At 35.5% G+C, this 20,456-nt stretch overlaps 1 protein-coding gene across 1 annotated transcript in view; it reads left to right on the top strand.

The window, feature by feature from the left end:
- galnt18b (UDP-N-acetyl-alpha-D-galactosamine:polypeptide N-acetylgalactosaminyltransferase 18b) overlaps nt 1-20,456 on the top strand; it is a 133,477-nt gene that overhangs the window by 64,529 nt on the left and 48,492 nt on the right. Inside the window, exons 2-3 of the mRNA XM_088934762.1 lie at nt 9,071-9,266; nt 14,054-14,220. Of these exons, the coding sequence (XP_088790888.1) occupies nt 9,071-9,266; nt 14,054-14,220 (363 nt within the window). The remainder of the gene's footprint in view (nt 1-9,070; nt 9,267-14,053; nt 14,221-20,456) is intronic.

Raw genomic sequence — 20,456 nt, 5'->3', positions numbered from 1 at the left:
AGGCCCTGAGAGCACCACCACTTCTAGGTAGAGAAAGAAATCTGAATGTATTTCAATGGGAAACGATGCTGTTTGTGTTCATGTCATGTTTCTAGACTCCTGCTGGCTTTTAGACCACGTGAACTCCTGGGAGATGGCATACTGTTGTTTACTTGGGGTCCCAACTACATAACTCACTTGCAATGTTCCTGAGAAAAGAGGATCCAACAGCCACACTTCTCTTTTCCATCTGTGCTTCTGCTTAGCACAAAGCAAAGGAGTCCTTAACTCCCAGAATTTAGCTGCAGTGAACCAACTCCTCTCTTTGTTAGTAAAATGCCAGTTGTTTTTGTCTTATGAAGCCCCAAACTATTAATCTACAAGGTACCAGTACAAATACACAGAATTCAGCAACAGAAGAAGGAGAAATGACTTTTTGACGAACTACAAACTGATTAATTATTTTCATTTTTAATTTACATTTTGAATAGGAAATTATATTTTTAATTAATTGGAGGCTTGAGATTGCTATCTTTGAAACTGGCCATTCATGCAAAGTATCAACCTCATGTCTTTATACTTTTATTGAAGCCTTTTGACACTATCATATCACATATTACTGTATTTTGCTGAAAGCAAATGCACCAGTAATTGGAAGGATTTTAAGCATTACTTTAATACCTCTGGGGTCTAGTAGAATGAGTTCATTTCTTAATGTTCTGTCTTCTTTCCAACTTTAATTAAACATCACACTGTGCAACCATGTGTATGTTTTATTAGCTGTATGTCTTAAGTCAAGCGTTAGTTATTTCAGTGTGATACATCATTGATTTGGTTGAATACCAATCAGACAGAAATTAACACTAGCTTTGGGTTTTTAAAAAAATAATGTTTTCTATAAATATAACAGTTCTCATTGTTTAAACAAATGCAGAATTCTGTATTTTTAAATACATATGGTTTCAAAGTATATAAAAGTTCAGTTTTTCTCAAAGTACATTTATAATGTATAATATATTGTATACAATGAGCAGTGAATATATATATGTGAAATACAGTAGGACCCTGTTCATGTATTACCTTTTTACCCATTACTTTTATTATTTGTGAGCACTTAGTCAAAATACATCTTTTTCAACCATAAATATTGTCAAAGCAAGTTATGCACATATTTTGCCTGCTAAAGTTTCAACAGTAGTTTTTCTGGTCAGATTTGAGATAGGAGCTGTGAAGCTTTGGTGCTTTATTTTATTTTATTTCTTCATCCTCCCTCTCTCTGTCTCACCATTGAAGAATACTTTACAGCCAAAACAAAGATCATAGCTCCACAAACAAGTACCACAGCAGGTCCCCTGGTCAGAATGTTATCAGACATGGCAGGCTTACAGCAAACATAGTAGTTTAACCTTGGAGCAAGGAAATTGAAATAGTGGAAATCAGCCCATAATGAGGAGGAGCTTAAGGAAAGACATTGCAAGTGTGTCTGAGTTAAAAATGGAGATAATGTGCTAATGTATTAAATTAATATTTCACTCAGGTGTTTACAAAGGGATCAATAGTGTTCCTTGGGAGCAGGAAGGACAAACAACTACCAAGTGTATGTAAGGAAACAAGATGTTTCCTTGAAACAAATACACTTCAAAGGCCCTTTAAAAATACTCTTACAGCAAAGGGATGGCAAAACCAAACCCAGTAATTATAGATGAATACGTCTAACTTCTAATTACATATAAACGATACTTTGAATTACACTAAATTATTATCTATATGATAGGATTTTAGGGGACAGTGGGGATTTAAAAAAGGTAGGTTTTGCTTAACTGACATATTAGAGTTCTTTGAACAAGGTACTGCAGTAATTAGTGCAATCTGAACACATGATATGGTATATTTAGATTTTGAAAAGGCTTATGATTAAGCTCCTTATAAAAGATTAATTCTCAAATTGCAGGTGGTAGGCACAGAAATGCATGGACTGAGAACTGATTAATGGACATAACACAGAGAATATAGATAACCGGTGAATGCAGAGATTGGGCCGATGCAATTAGTAGAAAAACATAGGGATTTGTTTTAGGACTAGTGCTCTTCCTGATTTTTATCAGTGATCTGTATTCTGGAACAGTGCATTAACCAGTCAGTTTCTTGGATGATACTAAAATAGGAGGATATGCAAACACTTCAGAAGCAGCAAAAAGATTTCAAGACAAAGTTCAAGATTAGGCAGTCACCTGACATAAAATTTGCTGTACATTGTTACAGTACATTAAGTGTTACATGTGAATAGTAAAAGCAGAAACAGTAAAGATGTGTATGCAAGACACCAACACCAACTATCAGTGGGGAGGAGAGCAGAGTGATGAAGCCAATTTATAGATGGGGATTATTAGGAGGCCATGACTGGTAAAGGCCAATGGGAAATTTGGCCAGACACTGACTCACACCTGCTTAGCTTCAGTGGGTTGCCAGTTTTGAGTTGCAGGGTGACATGACTGCTGGCTGATGGATTTATGCAAGGTGATTCCAAAGTGGGAGGAGAGAAATGGAATACAATAATTGGCTATTATTACTATTGGAAACCTATCCACTGACATTCCTTTGATAGGAATTCTGGGACTTTCTCTCAAGCTCTGTCCAGTTCCACAGGTGGTCCAGCCTGACAATGGGCAGGTTCATGTGGACAGATTGCATCTGAAGCTAGAACTGTCCAGTGCTTCCTTGGCTAGCTTTTTAACAGAACATAACCTTCAGGATTGATGGCAACTTGGACAGCAGCATATTCCACCCCAGAACACTCAGTATCTTGAATGGAAGTGGATGAGGATGCTTCAGGCACTCACTCAAAAGCTCACTGGGTCAGTTGAGGGGCACTGTATAGCCTTTGGTGTTGCTAGGCGTCACAGATGGTATTGATTTTTAATAACCACACCATGTGTTTCTGAGGCAGTCTAGAGTAACAGCTACTCACTGCTTATTAGCATCTGCTGTCTTTTATTTTCTAAAACTGATTTAAGTGAATTTGCAGCAATTATATTTATGATTGATACATTAGTAAGGCTTCAACACCCATGAAAAACACGTGCTGCCTTATTAAAATTGGCAGATATCATTTTAGGCAGTGGAAGACATAAAAATATGAAATGTAACTCTACGCATTCTTGGAATTCTCAGTGGTGAGCATGCTGCTTTTTATTGTTTTTGTTTTTGAAGTCTCTTGGTCACTTGCCATTGGCAAAATACAATCAATGGATCAGTCCTAACGCTAGGATTTCCAGTTCCTTTTTCGAGAGTGAACTTTGCAACTTTGTAACGGAAGTTTCTCACAGTGAAGTCTTTCTAACTAACAGCCTTTCTAGCATTCTAACAGTGAAGTTTTTCAATCCGGCAAAAGATTTCTTTGCCAAAACTGCAAATGTTGAACATGAAACGTAGAAATGCCACTGAATCTGAAAGGGTATTTTTTTCTAGTTTCTTTCAGTTATCTGACATTTGTTAAGCCTGACTGGATTACTGTCCTGTGAATTAATGAATTGTCTCTCCGGTGAATTAAATTGTCATGTCCGATACCAACCTATCACATTACCCAACGGTAAAAGCCAAACCTTAAAGCTATGGTTGGCTACTGTTCATAACATTTATACTTCCTGCTATTTAATTTATATTTAAGAGAAGAAACAAAAAGAAAACATTTATCTTTATTTTTTTTTCCTTAAGCTTGGGAGCAGCTGTGTTGTGTTGGAAAAATCCATTTAGAATAACACTTTTAAAACCATTGTTTTCTTATAAAAGATATATATTTAAATAGTATTTTGATGACGAAATAGCAATGTTCTATCTTTGAAGTTTAGTGGTTTACCTTTTATTCAAACAAATGCAAAAGTGGTATTTTAAAATATTGAAAATGTCTACTAAGGAATAGAAAGGTGATGTTCTCAAATGCATATTGTGGAGATTCTATCCTTTTTTATAAATAGGAACTACAGTATTTATGAGAAAAAGCTCCCAAAGAATGTGATTTAAATGCCAAAACAAAACTAAGTATTTCTTTTCAGAAGTTCATGGAGGAAAAAAAGGCAGTAGTAAACTCTATCTTTGTATGAAAAAATATATACTGTATCTGTGCCTATAAATTATTCATTAAATAGAATCAGTTTGTAGAAGGTAAACAAAAGTATATATTGTGACTGATAAAATTAATCATTGCTACAAAATATATTTAAGTTTTTCTTGGCTGGAGGGGGACATCATTATTTTACATTGGAGACTATCACATTTTCTTAATGCTACTAAACATCTACTGTACACGTCTCATTCATTCAGTTGTTCAATATTGATAGCTCAATTGTTACATTATTGAACAAACCTACAGTTTCAGTAACTACTGTATTTAGTGTGAGCATAGCAACCACACGTTTATTTTCTGTTACCTCAATGTTTTGTGTTTTGTTTGTTTCTTTATTTTACCCAGTATTATTAACTATTTGTTTGCCAGGGACTTGGGACTTATTTGCTACAGGCTGTGTGTCTGCTGTGCATAGTTGTCGACAGCCAGAGTCTGTAGTTACTGTGTGTCTCTTCAGTGTGAAGTCTTCAGTCTGCTTCTGTTAGTGACAGGACATGTTATACACCTTTGGAAACAACATAATTTACAGGTAGAGGCACTCAGCACATAATCTGATGGATGTTAGTTTGAATCACTTCCATCCTCTACATCAGACAAAACCATGTACAAGGTCTTAAGATAATGTTTTGGTTTTTTTTGTTTTCAGAGAGTTTGGGATATTATCAGCTTCCAGCTCCTTTGGAGTTAATTTCCATAACCCTCATCCTATGCTTTACCATAAGCCCCCTCCACAATATATGCACAACGTTTATGCATTATATTAATATATAATAACGATATATTTATACTATTATAAACTATATATATATAGATGTACAATTATACATTTTATATGGACATGGGGACGCAGTCCGAAGACTCTCTGTGGCTGTCAAATCCAACAAGCTAACAAATCCATTTTCAGCTAATTTTAATGTTCCCTCTTATCTCTGGGTGTAAACTCCTAGATCTGTGATTCCCCAGCAAATGCCTTTGTGGCCTCAGTGCTAGCTGCAACCCACCTTGATAGGAATTTCCTTTTGCAAAATTCATTGTACATCATGTAGAAGCAGAATATCCAAGTTTTACAGTATATAGTTCCATGTAATCACTCTTCTTAAGAAAAATAATTAAATCCCATTACTGTATGTAAGCCAAATATATTTAGCAAAGTATTTTAACCGTATTTGCCTAAGAGATAGAGGTGTTCAGATGATTTACAGGGAAAAGTTTCAAAGTACCATTTCATTAAAATAAACAATGTACAGTAGTGTAGCAAAACAGAATCAAATAATTATAAATGCATTGTAAAGACAGAAATCATGACAAGGTAAACAAAATGTGGTTTCTCATCATGGTGAAAAAATATATTATTATTATTATTTATATATTTATGTTATGAATATTTCTTTATATAATTATATTATTATTAAATTATGGTGAAAACTGTGAAAACGCATATGCACATTGTACAAACAGAAAAGTATGGATCAGCTAATATAGTAAATATTTGAGCAAAAACGAAAGACAGTCCCTAAATTCCTGTAAACACTTTGGATCCCCGTAAATCTGTTTGTGCCTGAACCTCCTGGTGAGAACCAGTGTCACAGCAATAATACAGTTACATTCTGTTGCACAAATTCTCATCCATGACCCAGTGTTCTGTGTCATTGTATTTTGTACAATGCTGTTGTTGTCTGCTTCTCTGAAGGATAACGTTTACTTCAGGAATGCAGGTGGACATTGACGACAATATACAAAAGCGTTTCAGGGAGCAATGCACCAAAGATAAATCCTATTCCAATTAATTTTCCTCGCCATTGTAGTTTCTAATTCATCCTTGAAAACAGGAAGTCTGAAAAGTCAGGTTTTCTTTGCCATTGCGTTGATTCATTAATCCATGTGTGAAGGGGCAAAGGCATGTTTTGTGAAACAAAATACCAAAAATACCACAGCACTTTAACAGCTTTAAGACTGGAGAATTGTTCAGCTAGAAAGCTACTACGTAGATGTAGATGTTGGCAGCTTTTTCTCTAGGGTTTAGATAATACAATTTGTTGTATTAGGAATTTGTCTTTTCGCATACCCCAACTTGCTCTCCATGAGACAGACAGACAGGGAGAGAGGCTTGTGGTCAGAGAGCGGGGCCAGCCATTTATACGACTGCCCCTGGAGCAGTTGGGGTTAAGGACCTTGCTCAGAGGCCTAACGGAGTAGGATTCCTCTGCCGCCTGCAGGGTACGAACCGGCAACCTTCCAGCCACAGGCGCAGATCCTTAGCCACAGAGCCACCGCACCACCCTACAGTATGCACAATTGTGCACAATTAGTTTGCATAATTCTTCAGGAATGATGAGAATATGAAAATCACAAAGATTACAAATCGGTTACAATACATATACAAATCATCCTACAGTATTTGGCTTATTTGACAGAGTGCTGCGATGGACTACCAGCCTACCCTGCCTTGTGCTCGTTGCTTGCCAGGTAGGCTCCAGCTTCCCGCAACACCGTATGGTATAAAGCGGTTTGGCAAATGCCATGACATGACATGACATGACTTCTAAGTGATCCAAGAATCATTTCCAGCCATTTCTAGAAAGAAGCCAGGGAGTCACCTTCAACAATATGTTTGGTGTCTTGTTTCAGACTCCCACAACCCTTTGTATAAAACAGGACCTCCTGGTCACAGTTCTGAATGTAGAGTACCTCTGTATAGTTTCTGGTTTGCCCTGTGTCCTTTGGTTGGTATTTCACAATTGGCTCAAATCCAGTGGACTGAGTTTGTCAGTGCCGTTGAGGATGTTGAATACAGATTCCTTTATAGTTCTCTCTGTTCAAGTCTCAAACGTCTAAAACATTCTTGATCTTTAATTATACATCCTAACATTCTGTTTGCTTTTAATTATTGATTCTCTATATAGTCTAAAAGACCAAAATGATGTGAAGGTAATCATCGTTGTCTTGTTCATCTCACATCTGACCGATGTTTGCACATAATTTCCTTTTTAACCTCTGCTGTATTTGCTATTTCATCTACAGTATTTTGGAGTCATTCAAGCACCTGACTAGTTTGCTAACTATACCAGAATTATTTATATTAATTATTGATAATGTCATATCCAAATAATTTATGGTAATAAAGGAGCAGTGGTCCTAATATAATCCATGTTGTTCTCTATTAATGACAAGACCCCAACTGGAGAATTGACCCCTTATCTGTACTCCCTGTTTCCTATCCATTAATCAGGTCTTAATCCAAAAACATGCATTACTTTACCTTACCTACAGTCTAGGCTATTTCCTGCAAATTAAGACTCAATCTTTGTTTTTAATTTATCTTGTAAATGACAATTATTATTATTATTATTATTATTATTAAACAATAAACTGCATAATGCAATAACAATAAATACAAGATCAAACAATAAAAGGAATAAGATAAACAGAACAGGAGGCAATGAGTATGTAAGTATTATCTAATGAAGAGCAGAGATCAATCTAAATTCAATTTAAATAAAAGAATGAATCATTTAATTTCAAACTAATCTTTTTCAGACATGTCTGATATGGTGTAATGCATTATGCATAGTATTTAATATCTGTTAGATTATTTGCTGTCATTTTATTTTACAAACAATTCAGTGTATTAAGGATTGAATGCTAGCTCAATTATGACATACTGCATGCATCCTCGAAGAATGGAAGTACACATGGGTACACATTGCTGAAGTTGTGGAAAATCCACTTTCCTGAATGTTTTCATTATACAGGTATGGGACAGCAAACCAGCAATACATATTATAAATACACATTTAAAACCTTCATTATATGGAAGTATTCATGCTACATTTTTATACTTTGTAGCTTTCAGATTTGTTTTTAATTCATAAGATACACTCACTTCCTGGTTTTCTGGTATATATTTACTGTACTGTCCAAAAATGAAATAACAGCATTTCATTGCATCACATCTCAAAATGTACACTAACTTTGTAGCGGATGTGTTTGGTTGTACTTCTAATATAGTTATGCCCTCTGCTTTAACAGCATTTTGCTCTGCCTAGTTATCAGTTACTGAAGTATGTGACACCCTCTAGTGCTCAGCTTTCTATAAGCAGATTGATGTGGTAGCTAAACATTTTGTAGAGCAAGGACTGCTGCTACAGTAAGTACACCTGTGATACAGGAGACCTTCTGTTAATGAGGGGGCGTATGTGTAATGTTCAAGATAAGCTGGCTGGACTGTCTGCACATTATAAATGACCACTAAAGAGGGAAGAAGTTCCTTGTCTAAACTAATGCACTGTATCAAAATGTGCTGGGCTCGATATTTGAAGCATGCAGGCATGTTGTCTGCCACAGGGCAGAAAGATCAGTGACAGCAACAACAGCAGAAAGGAAGCTGAGTCTGAGAGACCTGGTTTATTCAAATTATAATGTGGCTTTGGCTTAACTATTTACAGTACTTGCATGTGTAATCCTTCGATTATTTTGTGCAAATAAATTTGGATAACAATGTAAAGAGATGGCAGAATTGGACAAATTTTAAAACAATAGCCGCAGTGAATTAAAAACCTGGTAAAAACATGATTATCAGTGAGGATTGATTATCATGTGAATTATGCTGCTCAAGACTCAAAAAAAGAGGCATCTTTTTATACAGAAAGGTTATGGGAATCTGGAAACACCCTTCCATACCCTTGTTGTACAGTACCTGACACCCTGACTTCTTTCAAGAAGCGTCTGGATGAGATCCTCAGATCACCTAACAGAAACTAAACATGCAACATGGCCCAAATGGCCTATTGAAACCCAAAGGGTTGTGGCTTCTTTAGGTTCACCGAAAGCATGTTTGAAAGAAAAGTGCTGCAGTTCAACAGTTACTTATAAAGCCTGATTGGTTGTGTGATCTAAGTATTGCCGGTTTCTCTCACTCTCAGTTTCTGCTTTCTCTAAAATAGCCTTTTCCTGTTTTTTTTTTCCCAGAAGCACCACCGAAGGAGGATGAGAATGGAGCTGTGGAGTCCTTTTCTGATTCCTCCTTGTTTGCACACTGGGGTCAGGACCTAAGCCCTGAGAATCGGAGGATTGCACTGAAGAAATTCCAGTACTACGGATATAATGCATACCTTAGCGATCGACTTTCTCTAGACAGACAGATACCTGACCTAAGACCTGAAGGGTAACCTATTAGTTCACTTCTTGATCACGGTTGGATCTTTAAATATAAATAGTAAAAGAAAACTCTAGAGAAATCTCAGAGAAAGGGTGATACTTTGTGGTTGAAATATACTGTACAGATATTCGCACTTTCCAATGCCTAGCCATCATTTATGCTACTTCATATATTAAAGTTCACGTCCTCACTTAATTAAAAAGTAAGAGTGCTGCATCTTTGTGCATTGCTGTTTTTTGATTAATTGGAAATTATTTTCAGTGTTAGTGCTTTTGAATGAAACACTGTAATAGCTGACTAATGTTTTATGCTAATAACTCTAAGGAGGTAATAAGGAGGTATTGTCCTCATGGGCTTCTTTACATTTTGAACAAAATCAAGAATACCTTAATCTTGACATTATTTTTATGTCAAGAGTCCTCTAGGATTAGTGTCAGAGTTTTAAAAAATCCACAAGAAACTGTTGAACTTTTATTAGCCATTTTCAATTTTAAATCCTATCACCCATCCACCCATTTTCCAACCACTTCTTTCAATTCCGGGTTGCAGGAAGTCCTGTCGTGTGGCTTTCACAATGAAAAATGGAACAACAGTTAGATTGTCAATCTCCTCTCAAGTAGTGTGTGTTTCAGTGAGGAAATATATGCTTCTACTGAGTCTTGCCTTCAGATGAGGCTGCCCTGAAGCCACACTGACCCTTGTCTTGTATTCAGCAGCCATTCACAAATAATTCCTGAAGAGATACTGTATATCTCAGCACACAGGAATAAATACATGTTCTGGTGTTCCGTGCTCAGAATAACTATAAAATCCCCATACAGAGCTGTCAAACAGACCATCTATCATTAAAATAATATATAATTTTTAAAAGAAATATGTTTTTTAATGTTGAATGTTCATGTGCTCCGGGCGATTTTGATATACTGTACAACTAGTATCATGCTTTCACAACCATTAGTGAAATTCTGACTTGGATACTTTTGAACTTTGGTGTCGTGACTGTCCTTGTTGAGGTCTTCTCTACCCTTAGCCGTTAAAGCAGGTCTAAGTCCAATCATAAATCACCTACCTGTTGTTACTGATGGCGCAGTGTGCATGTAAAGACATTACTGTCGATTCCTCTTTAGATTTGGTTTTATTTCCCACTTAATGTCCCCAGGCCATTGACTGGGCAGCGTCTGGTTGAAATAGCCTAGTTCCATTTGGTACCAGTCAAGTGTAGCAATAAAGGCCTGCAAAAAAAATATCAGATGATGTCAGAATAACTCATTTGGAAACTGGTTCATGTGGCAGAACAGCTAAATAATAAATTCTAGATTCCTGGGCTCCCTCAAGTGCTGTTCTAGTCTGCAGACATTTTCTCATGTGGCAGTTGCTGAGGGACACTGTGACTATTCTGTTCCCCCGGTGGAGATCCCAGACGAAGTGCAGAACTACTGTCTTTTTCCCACCAGACCATCCAGGAAGGTTCTGTTTCAAACTTTGCAAGCTACACCATGAGTGAGTTAGCATTTGGATTTTTAAACACTCATCTACTGTACCAGAAAGAAACTTTAAAGTGGTGAAAACATACTTGATCATTTTCTGCACAGAACAGAAAAATGTTGTGCTGATGACGGGTTTTTTCGTGTTAATGGACAGCTATTACTTAATTAGCATCTTTAATTCTTCTGCCTATTTGAACAGCAGCTCTGCTGTTTGGGATTCTGTTTGTGGAAGTGCAACAGTGCACCAGTGGATTGGCAAAAGCTGACTTATCCCTTATGATAGTTTACTGTGGTAAATTTGCCGTGGGTTTGTCACAATTGTACCATGGTCTCATTGTGGTACTACACTATACCAAAAAGCATCGTAAAACCATTGGAAACCACAGAAATCCATGGTCAAATCACAGTAATATCTCTGGAAAAATGCAAAAATTCTCCTTGTCATGGAAGATTGGGTGCTGACAATCTGCTAAAATGCTCTTGCATGGAGTTAAAATCCAGACCATCCAGCCTATCCCCATTGATACAAGACTTCTCAGTTAAGAAGAGCTCTTAAAAACATGTGGATGGGATCACAGAGTTGAGAGCGAAAATGGCAATGTGGTTTCTGTCATATCTATGTCATGTGAACCAGATAGTGCTGGGAATATACTCTGTAATGAATGCAGATCTTTTATAGCAATTTATTTAAGCTGTTTTTAAAAATCAAATTTACATGGTTTTTAAGACAATAACCATGGTCAAGTTAATACTATGAACAATAGGAATTAAGAAAACATAGACTAGAGACAGATTCTGTAGCATACCGTATATTACATTTAAAATTATGCAAAAAAATGAAAGTGAAGAGATTCTCACAGCTGTTCATCTTAAATTCGCCCTCAATTACAACATAAGCATACCCAGTTCAAGGGATCCTAATTATTTATTGTTTGTGAATTGCATATAGCTTGTTTTGAAACACGGTGTAGTCTTAATTAATATAATTGCATAAGTTTTGAAGGTGACTAAATTTAATTAAGGAAAAGAGGGATGAGAGGAATGGTTCATAATAAAGATTAAAAAACATCTATGGCCTTCTAATCTTTGATAGTAGGTTAAGAATACTAAAACCCTGGTGGAAAAGGCAGTTAAGCTAAAGCAAAGTGGGTTAAAATTCTGATTTAGATGCTTTTGAAAACAAACAGAATAATACTAGAATAGTATTCTAATACATTATTTGCCTGATAAATACGTCTGATTTGGATCCTTTTGAAAATAATATAATATTATTCTAGACTATAATTTCCTTAAGAGATATTAATAGATTAATATATGTCTAATTACTAGAAGTTTGTGGTATTAAGCAATCATAATAAAAATATATTACATTTTTTAATGCAATTTGATTAATTTAATTTTGCTTCTGGTGCAATTTAATTTCCTCTATAGGGAAGTGTACAGCCTAAAGGATATTTGAAACACGTACAGTACTCCAGGGAAAGCAGATATTTTTTCTTTTGTTCATTATTTTATGCTACATTTGTCCTTTTGAAACATGGCTTCATCTTTCAGCCTTGTGTCTTATTTTCACATGCATGCTAAACCACCTCCTCCTCAGTTTTGCCTTATAGAAGACTGCCTACTGTATTATCGTTTAATTTGATCCATGTACATCTTAATTACCAGCAGTAAATTGACAGTCAAGGCGGTGCAAACTGTCTTTCTATAATAATGGATCCCCATTTCTGTTTGGATCGTTAAGAAGACGGTGGTTCCATTAGTGCAAAAAGCCAGGGCGTTTAGTTACAGTTATTTCAGCACCTAGAAGAAGACACATAAAGATGTCAGAACACATTTGCATTCAGTGCAAACTGATTTGCCCTTGTGTCATTCCACTGAGGTGAATACATATTAAGGCAATTCCTTTCATAGACATGGAGAATTACTGAGGATAATTCAGATCATCAAAGATGCTTTGTTTGAACAAATTTGAAAACATTCACTTAGGGTACGTTTGTACTGTGAAACATAGTTCTCCAATGGGAACTATGTTAAGAGCTAATAAGGTTAATGTGAAGAGGTTTTAATACATAACAGATTCCGTTAATTGTTCCTCATATCTTAATGAGACATATCTTTAAGAGACAATTAAATCTTTGAGAGATACTGGCATTTTTTCAATACTAAAATAACAAAAAGGACACTTTCTGCTGTTTCCATGTTACTGTGGCAACAGTTGTCTTACCTTTAATAACACAGTACATTTTAGAGCATAAGCACTGCAGAGGTCATTGTTTCCCATCTACAAAAGTACATAGCATTGTTATCATGTATAGACAGATCCCTCCTTAGGCTATTAAAGCTGAAATGTCAGATATTACCTGTCAGTGAAATGAATTTAGTAGGAAAATGTAAGGGAACATCTTCTTTGAGGGTGAGAGATCAACAAAGGACTTTTGCCAGTACAGACCAATTAAAGGATCAGTCCTTAAAACATTTGTTAACTGGTAATATAGCACCCTTACTCCTGATATATTTTGTAGAAGAACATATAAATTGATTTTATTGTGGTGGTTTCACTGCTGTGATCTTTGCTGTAATGTGTGATAAAGCGAGTTTTTATCACACAAACAATATATATTTTACAGGATGTTTTATATCCTAGATATTTTATACAGGATATTTTTACTCTTCCAGAAAAGAAAACACTAACATTAATAGTTTAGAAAGCTTTTGCTGTTGGAATTAATTATATAGTATGTATATACAACATTGTACTCACACTAAGAGATTACTGAAATGGATATATATTTTTGTAGTGATTTAAGACTTATGTTTCAACCCCAACAGTCACTTTAACAACCATATTATTTTCCTAGTTTGACACACTGTATATAGGAATATTCTTAAGGTTTTTCACAATAGATTACTCAAAACCTGCCCACAATTAAAGATACAATTACTTATCAAACACCCCAGATCCTGATTAGAAGAATTACAAATAGTGTATGGGGTTAATTAAATAGTTAAACCAACTATGTAACTGACAGCTCAGGTGGAGCACATTTCAGAAGTCAATAGGGCCCACAAGAATTGCCTCTGAGACCCTGGTTTGAAGCAACTGGTAAGAGATTACATTTGAAATGATTTGCTGACTCTAGAATCCATCATTTATACAACCAAATATAATTTTTATTGCTGAGCAAGAGCAAGTAATCACCTAAGATTCTTTTTATTATAGCTTATCTGATACCCTTTTAATCACCACATGCATTTTGCTTTAACTTGTAAGTAAAAGGTATTTTTTTTTTATTTTTTTTGCAGGTGCAAAAACATTTCATATCCCACAAATCTCCCACAGGTCAGTATCGTGTTTATTTTTGTAAATGAAGCCCTGTCTGTCATCCTGCGATCCATTCAATCTGCCATTCAAAGAACTCCCACTCACCTACTGAAAGAGATTGTTCTGGTGGATGACAACAGTAGTAATGGTAAGTGCCTACCTTTTTAAATCTTCTTCATTTTTGTTTACTAAGGAGTACAATTAATACACTCTCACAAATGATTATATATATATATTTATGTGACTATTGATATCACACATACAGCAAAAGATATCAAGTGGAACATAACTCTTCGTTTTCAGTAATTTTAAAGAAAATCTACATTGTTGTGCTTCATTAAAAAAAAAATCTTACCAACCGTATTTTTCACAGCTTATGATTAACTTTTTGTCTCTCTGTGGACACGACTGGTGCCACAGGTTTTAGATCTGAATGCACAAAAATGCGTAAGATCGAAACAGGTGGGCTGTGCTCCTCCACCGCTAATAAACAGTTAAAGAAGAGCACTTCTAGGAGTCAGTAATTGCAGGGAGTTTGAGTCAGAACTCTTTCCAGAAGCAATGGAATTGAAAGAAAAGAAGAGTAGAAAGCAGAGCTTTCCCAAACTGTGTGGTGTGGCTCACTGGTGTACTGTTAAAAGGCTTCAGGTGTCCCATGGAATCAAGAGATCAGGTTTAGAAAGTACAATTCAGGAGCCTTATATAAAGTAGCTCTTTCCAGCACTGAACCAAATATTAAAGTTATGTTTGTTGTAACAAGCTTGCATTTTTCATTGAAATTCTAGCTAAAAAATCAAGTAATTCAAGTTTCAATAAAATTGTAGTCTATGTTTCAGTTCAGAATAATAGTTATTTCTTGCAATAGTAAGGCTGAATATTTTAAAATCATTCAGTGGTTCATAAAAAGTCTGGGATGTTAAAAGTGTGATGAGAGCTGGAAATATTTGCCAAATACTTTTTTAAAGCACAGAGAAAGTGTCACTCCTTTCCTTTTGACAAAAAATTGTATCTCTGAGTACCTCAATGAACTATTCTCTATAAAGACATGTTAATAGAAAAGGTCATGAAGACCTTGGTTGTGTTTATAGCCTGAGGTTCATCAATTTGTTCATGTACACCTCCAGCCAGGTTCATCTGTGAATCTTCCCCTGGGCACATTAGTGTGGGTAATGATGCCTACAACCTTAAAACTTCTTCCAGATTCTGGTCTGATTGGTCAAAACACTATGGAGAAAATACAGAGGGATTTTAGGGCAGAGTTACTTGCTGAGTTAAAAGAGCACCTCAGGCTATGCAAGATAGTCAATAGAGCTAGTTATGGAATAGCACTACATTACTACTGAGACTAAACATTCCTTGGGATACAACCTATTGCTGCTCTCCACTTTCATATTACATTTTCAAAGACTGTGCATTGTGCCTGTTGTCTGTTCCCCCTTAGACTGGCTCTGGAAATCTACAGCATATTCATTACCTTATCAAGGTAAAACTAATGGTTAAAACAGACAGCAAGGAAGTCTTTAGCCTCCTTTTGGGGGCTTAGTATACCTAATGCTACTTAAGTTTCTATAAGCTTTTCACTTCACTGGAGGTAAATAAAGACGGTGCATGAATTCCCTTTTGGAAAATAAAAGCAGTAAACAAGTACAGTTTGACAAGTTTAGGAGCTCTATAATAAATATTTCCACAAATTAAATTCTTGAGTTTATCAATTGTATCTGGTGTCTAGCTGGAATCTGGATTAATCACTGTTGTCTTTTATAAAGTAATTACAGTCAAGGACAGAAGTATTCCTATCTTATTATAAAATAACATGAAAACCGAAGATCCATAGCAAAACAGTATATTCACATGAAATTTCAAAGAATAGGCAAGGTTAAAATAGAAATGTTCATACATATTAAAGCCTAAGAGGGTCTATTGTATGCCATGTTCTGTAAACTTTAAAATGTATTCCACAACTGTATTTTACTAGCTTCTGTTTTTTATTTTATATGATAACAAACATTTCAGTAAAATGTAAACAAATTGAGTAGATTGTTTATCTTCCTACTCCACTGTAAAACAAGCTCACCAATTCTAATTTATTGTAAGTGCTTCAGCTTCCAGGCAGATAGCACTAAAGTCCAAACTTGCCTTGAGCAGTAACATCATAATTAACATTCTGGAAATACTGCACACAATTCATGAGAAATTTAAGGTAAATTTGCCCAGATTATTGTTGGTGAATTGGATCATATGTTTATTCCATGTGTCTTCCAGCAGGGTTATTCAGTGAGGCAGCCCAATTGCACAAGCACCTGAATGACTGGAGCCAGTCCAATGTAATTAAATTTTCTGGACTGACACGTTATTTAGTACAATGAAAAAGACCTCAGCTAACATCAGTGGGGAGTTTTAATACAAGACAGAATTCAAACATCAATAGATGGCTTAGTCAGTCTTCAGAGAATTCAATTAAGACAACCTATTGGTATTCCAGCAAAACTGTAACCTTCAATGAATAAAAGCTTTACTTTTAGATACAAAACATGCAACAGTCTGACTGCTCTGAAAAGTATAAGTGCCAATTAGCTTTATTAAGCTTACCTTTCTGCCTGCCTTTAACATTTCCTATGGCATCCCATATTACAGCATTTCATGCAGATATCTGATTTATTGTATTGATGCACCTTTGCATGAATGGAAAAACAATTTTGATACCAAATAGCTGAAAACAATTAACTGATAACAATCCTAAAACCTGTCCCACCTTATTATATATTGCTCATCCTCTTTTTTTTTTTCAGTCATGTCTGAAGTGCTATCTCCCGTGCACTGTGTGGATTGATCCAGTACCGTGCGCGTGCAGAATTTACGTCCTGACAAGGTCACTCACCACCACTATCACACATCTTGCTGATGAATAGCTACATTAAGAATTCAGTTCATAGGGATGCTTCCTGTACTTTCTAGTTGAATACAGGGATTTTCATACCTCACAAAGGAAAATAAAAAGAATATGACTAAAAGCATAATACAATCAAGTCCAAGACTGTGCTCAATAAGCAAGCTAATTGGGGTGCTGCTGCCAAATAAATCATTGTAAAGCCAAGGAAAGCACAACACTTGATATATAATATTATATAATACCATTGTATGCATTTCAGTCTTAATGTATGCCTTGTCTTCCTGTGCACCAGGGACACTGCGTGTGTCTGCGTGTGTCTGCACACCAGGGATGCTGAGGTACCCTGCATGTCTGAGCTTGCACTGTTAAAAAGTGAGAGCTGCACTGCTCCTTCAGCTGACTGGACCTCGCATGTGGGGTGTACAAACCCATAAGGCTTTCAGAAAGAACCTTTCGAAGGCCCTGGGCTCTTGTCCTCATGTCTTTCAACAGGATCTGAGGAACAGGAAAGCAGATTTTGTTCTTCTGACTCCAAAGAAGAGAGGAAGGTTTTTTTTTTGTCATGCCAGAACAACAAAGTTGAATAAAAAAATCACGATTTCACATTTAGGAGTTGTATGAATTATTATTAATCCTAATTTGAACAGACATTCATAACATGAGTACAGAATGGAATGGGTTCTAATTTACATTTTATGAATTATAAATACAAAAATAAAAATGCAAAGGCCAGCTTTCTACTGAGATATTTTAATGACTAAATTAATAGTGCAGAGCAAATTTCTCAATCAAACGTTCCTAACCTTGTGCATTTACTAGCCTAATTGCAATAAACAAGTCCCATTTTTGTGATCACAAAGCCATTTCAGTACAATCCCCACCTAGCTTCTAGCTATCCTTGACAGCTCTTGCATTGCGATTTTGACAAGGCAATTTTCTTTAATACACTTAATTAATTTAAAGCAAGCTGCTGTACTAAAATAATTACTGCAAATAAGCTGTGAGCATTGCCAATCACTTGGGCAGCAGGTAATGGTAGGTAGGTTATTAGTAAAGCAGAAAACTTTTAATTCAAAACTCATTTTATAGATCCAGAATCTGTTAGGAGTCACGTGTTTGTCCCAGAACATGAAGTTTCAAATGCAGAGCACATCTCTCTGATTTACAGCATTGATCATGAAATGGGGCAGTAATGGTTAGAGTAATAGGATTGCAATGTTTAATTGCAGAGCATATGTCTTATTTATGACACTGGAATATTGAGGAGATGTATAATCATTAGAATAACAAAATTACTTGTTTAAATTCAAAGCATGCCCGATATCTACAGAATAGGCAGTATATCAAAGAGGTAACAGATGAGAAATAAATACATAGTTTAACCCCCCAGAGTCAAAGATTTTTTATTCTGCTTATCATAAATCTGTATCATGTTTTCTTTGGCAGGTTTACCGTACAAAATCATAACTCTTCGCTCTAGTCTCTCTTAATATTTAATGAAACTGAATCTGTCAAGGATATTAAATGCATTATTTTGCTCTTGCTGCTGTAAATACCGCTTATTTCTGAACTAATTTTCATCCGGTACTGTTGTGATGGGTAATGCAGAAACCAGATTTGAGAGTGTGCTTCATTTAAAAATGTCTAAAAGTCCTTTCAGTCACTGTCATATCTAAATTCATATAATAACTTAATGTAAGTTCAAGTTTCTCTAAAAAGAGAATGTAAAAAACTGAAAACATGCATTTAAAGTTCAAATTCCAAACACAATTAGTTGTTGCAAGATCATTTAAAAGACTTTTTATAGTTACTAGCAGTTGTTTTGCTTAAGTTTTTTTTCCAAGTAATCCCAGTGCAGTATAGAATATTGCATAAGCAGTTATTGCTGAAAGCAAAATTCTTCAAAATTCATATTTCTTAGCACAAGTAGGAGCTTTGTTTTTGGTACCAGAATCCCAGGTGATGAGGTGAGGAGTTTATTTCAAAACTCATTTGTATATGAAAAGGTCTTATGCAATCACCCTTTAAACAACAATTCCCACTGCAATGGGTGTCACATTTATTTAAACAAAATACATTTCACCCATATATATACAAGAGGCTTTGAAGTTAAGATCTCTGCAGTTAAATTATTAAGAGATCATTAAACTCAAATCTTAGTTATGAAGCAGCAGCAAAGGCAAGCTTAGAAATGAGTTCTGGGGACCTTTATAGCAGAAATGCTGTTTGTTCCCTGAAGGAAGCCCAGGGCAAGTAAGTATGGTTCAGAGTACATACAGTATATTTTTGTTATTAATGAAGTTATGAACGCAAGTCTATTTTATAACATAAACCAGACCTAATGTTTATCATGAGTGCATTTATTGCCAATCAGGCACCTGAAATTAAATGTTCCAGGTCTGTGGCTATGCCCTTTCCTCTATCTAATATAAACCTTTTTAAATCTGAAATAAACTCCCTGTGTTCAAATGAGTATTAAAGACCTTTTGATTGATAATGTGTTTGCATTTTTGCTACAGAAAAACAATGAACACAAAGTTGAGGTGAAGAGTGTAGTAATTTAGGTAGAGCAGTAGCATTTATATTAACAAGAACATGTAAAAGTGTCCAAAGAACTCTCTGAAGTTTGAAGGATAGTTTCTATAGTCTCTGAAAGTGTTTATTAAGATTGAAGTAAACTTCCAAAACAGTTGTAAATTACATCCAATTAACTACTTATGCTACTGTCTTCCATTTGCCCAGCTAACAAGTATCATGGATGTACAGTAAATGAAGTTGGTGGCATTTGGAAAAGCCAACCACAAAAGGTTTTTAAGTAAGAAAATAAATATAACAATAAGATTTGTATACTGTATAGTCACCATCAAAAGGGCATTGATGCCCAGGAGAAGTTCAAAGAAGACCTTCCAGATTAATTCATAGTCTGAAAGACATGCCTTTCACAAACAGGTTAAAAGAACCCACTTTCTTCTGCCTTGAATGGAACAGATTGTTATTTTTAGGGGACCTTATAAAAGTATTAAAAATCCTTACATGTATTAACTGTTCAAGAATCACCAGTGAACCAAAGAATTTTCACTGGTATGAGAATAGAAAGCACTTCTTTATACAAAGGCTGGTGGGTGCTGAACTAGAAGCAAATCTACACTATATGGATGAGGCTGGTTGTTGAAAGCTGTACTGAACTGAAGCTTTTTGAAGCTAATTAATTAAATATAGCTGAATGAGATCTTTTGATCAATAAACTAGCAGCACCCCAACAGGGAGAAATGGATGAATACCTCCTCTTGATTGTAGCATTTCTCAGCCTCACAAGTAATTAGTTCTTATTTGCTTGACAGCCTCCAATAGCAACTACACTGTTCCAAACAATGACAGTTTTCCTGTTTGACATCCCTGAAATAACTGAAGAATTTCTGAAAACATTCCCTATTAGTTATCCCGAAGTGGGCAGGCTATGGACTAGATTCAAGATCCAATATGTTAAAAGGTGT

The sequence above is a fragment of the Atractosteus spatula genome, chromosome 16 (genome assembly GCF_055471065.1).
Source record: "Atractosteus spatula isolate fAtrSpa1 chromosome 16, fAtrSpa1.hap1, whole genome shotgun sequence".
Lineage (NCBI taxonomy): Eukaryota > Metazoa > Chordata > Actinopteri > Semionotiformes > Lepisosteidae > Atractosteus > Atractosteus spatula.
This window is presented reverse-complemented; position numbering and strand designations above follow the sequence as displayed.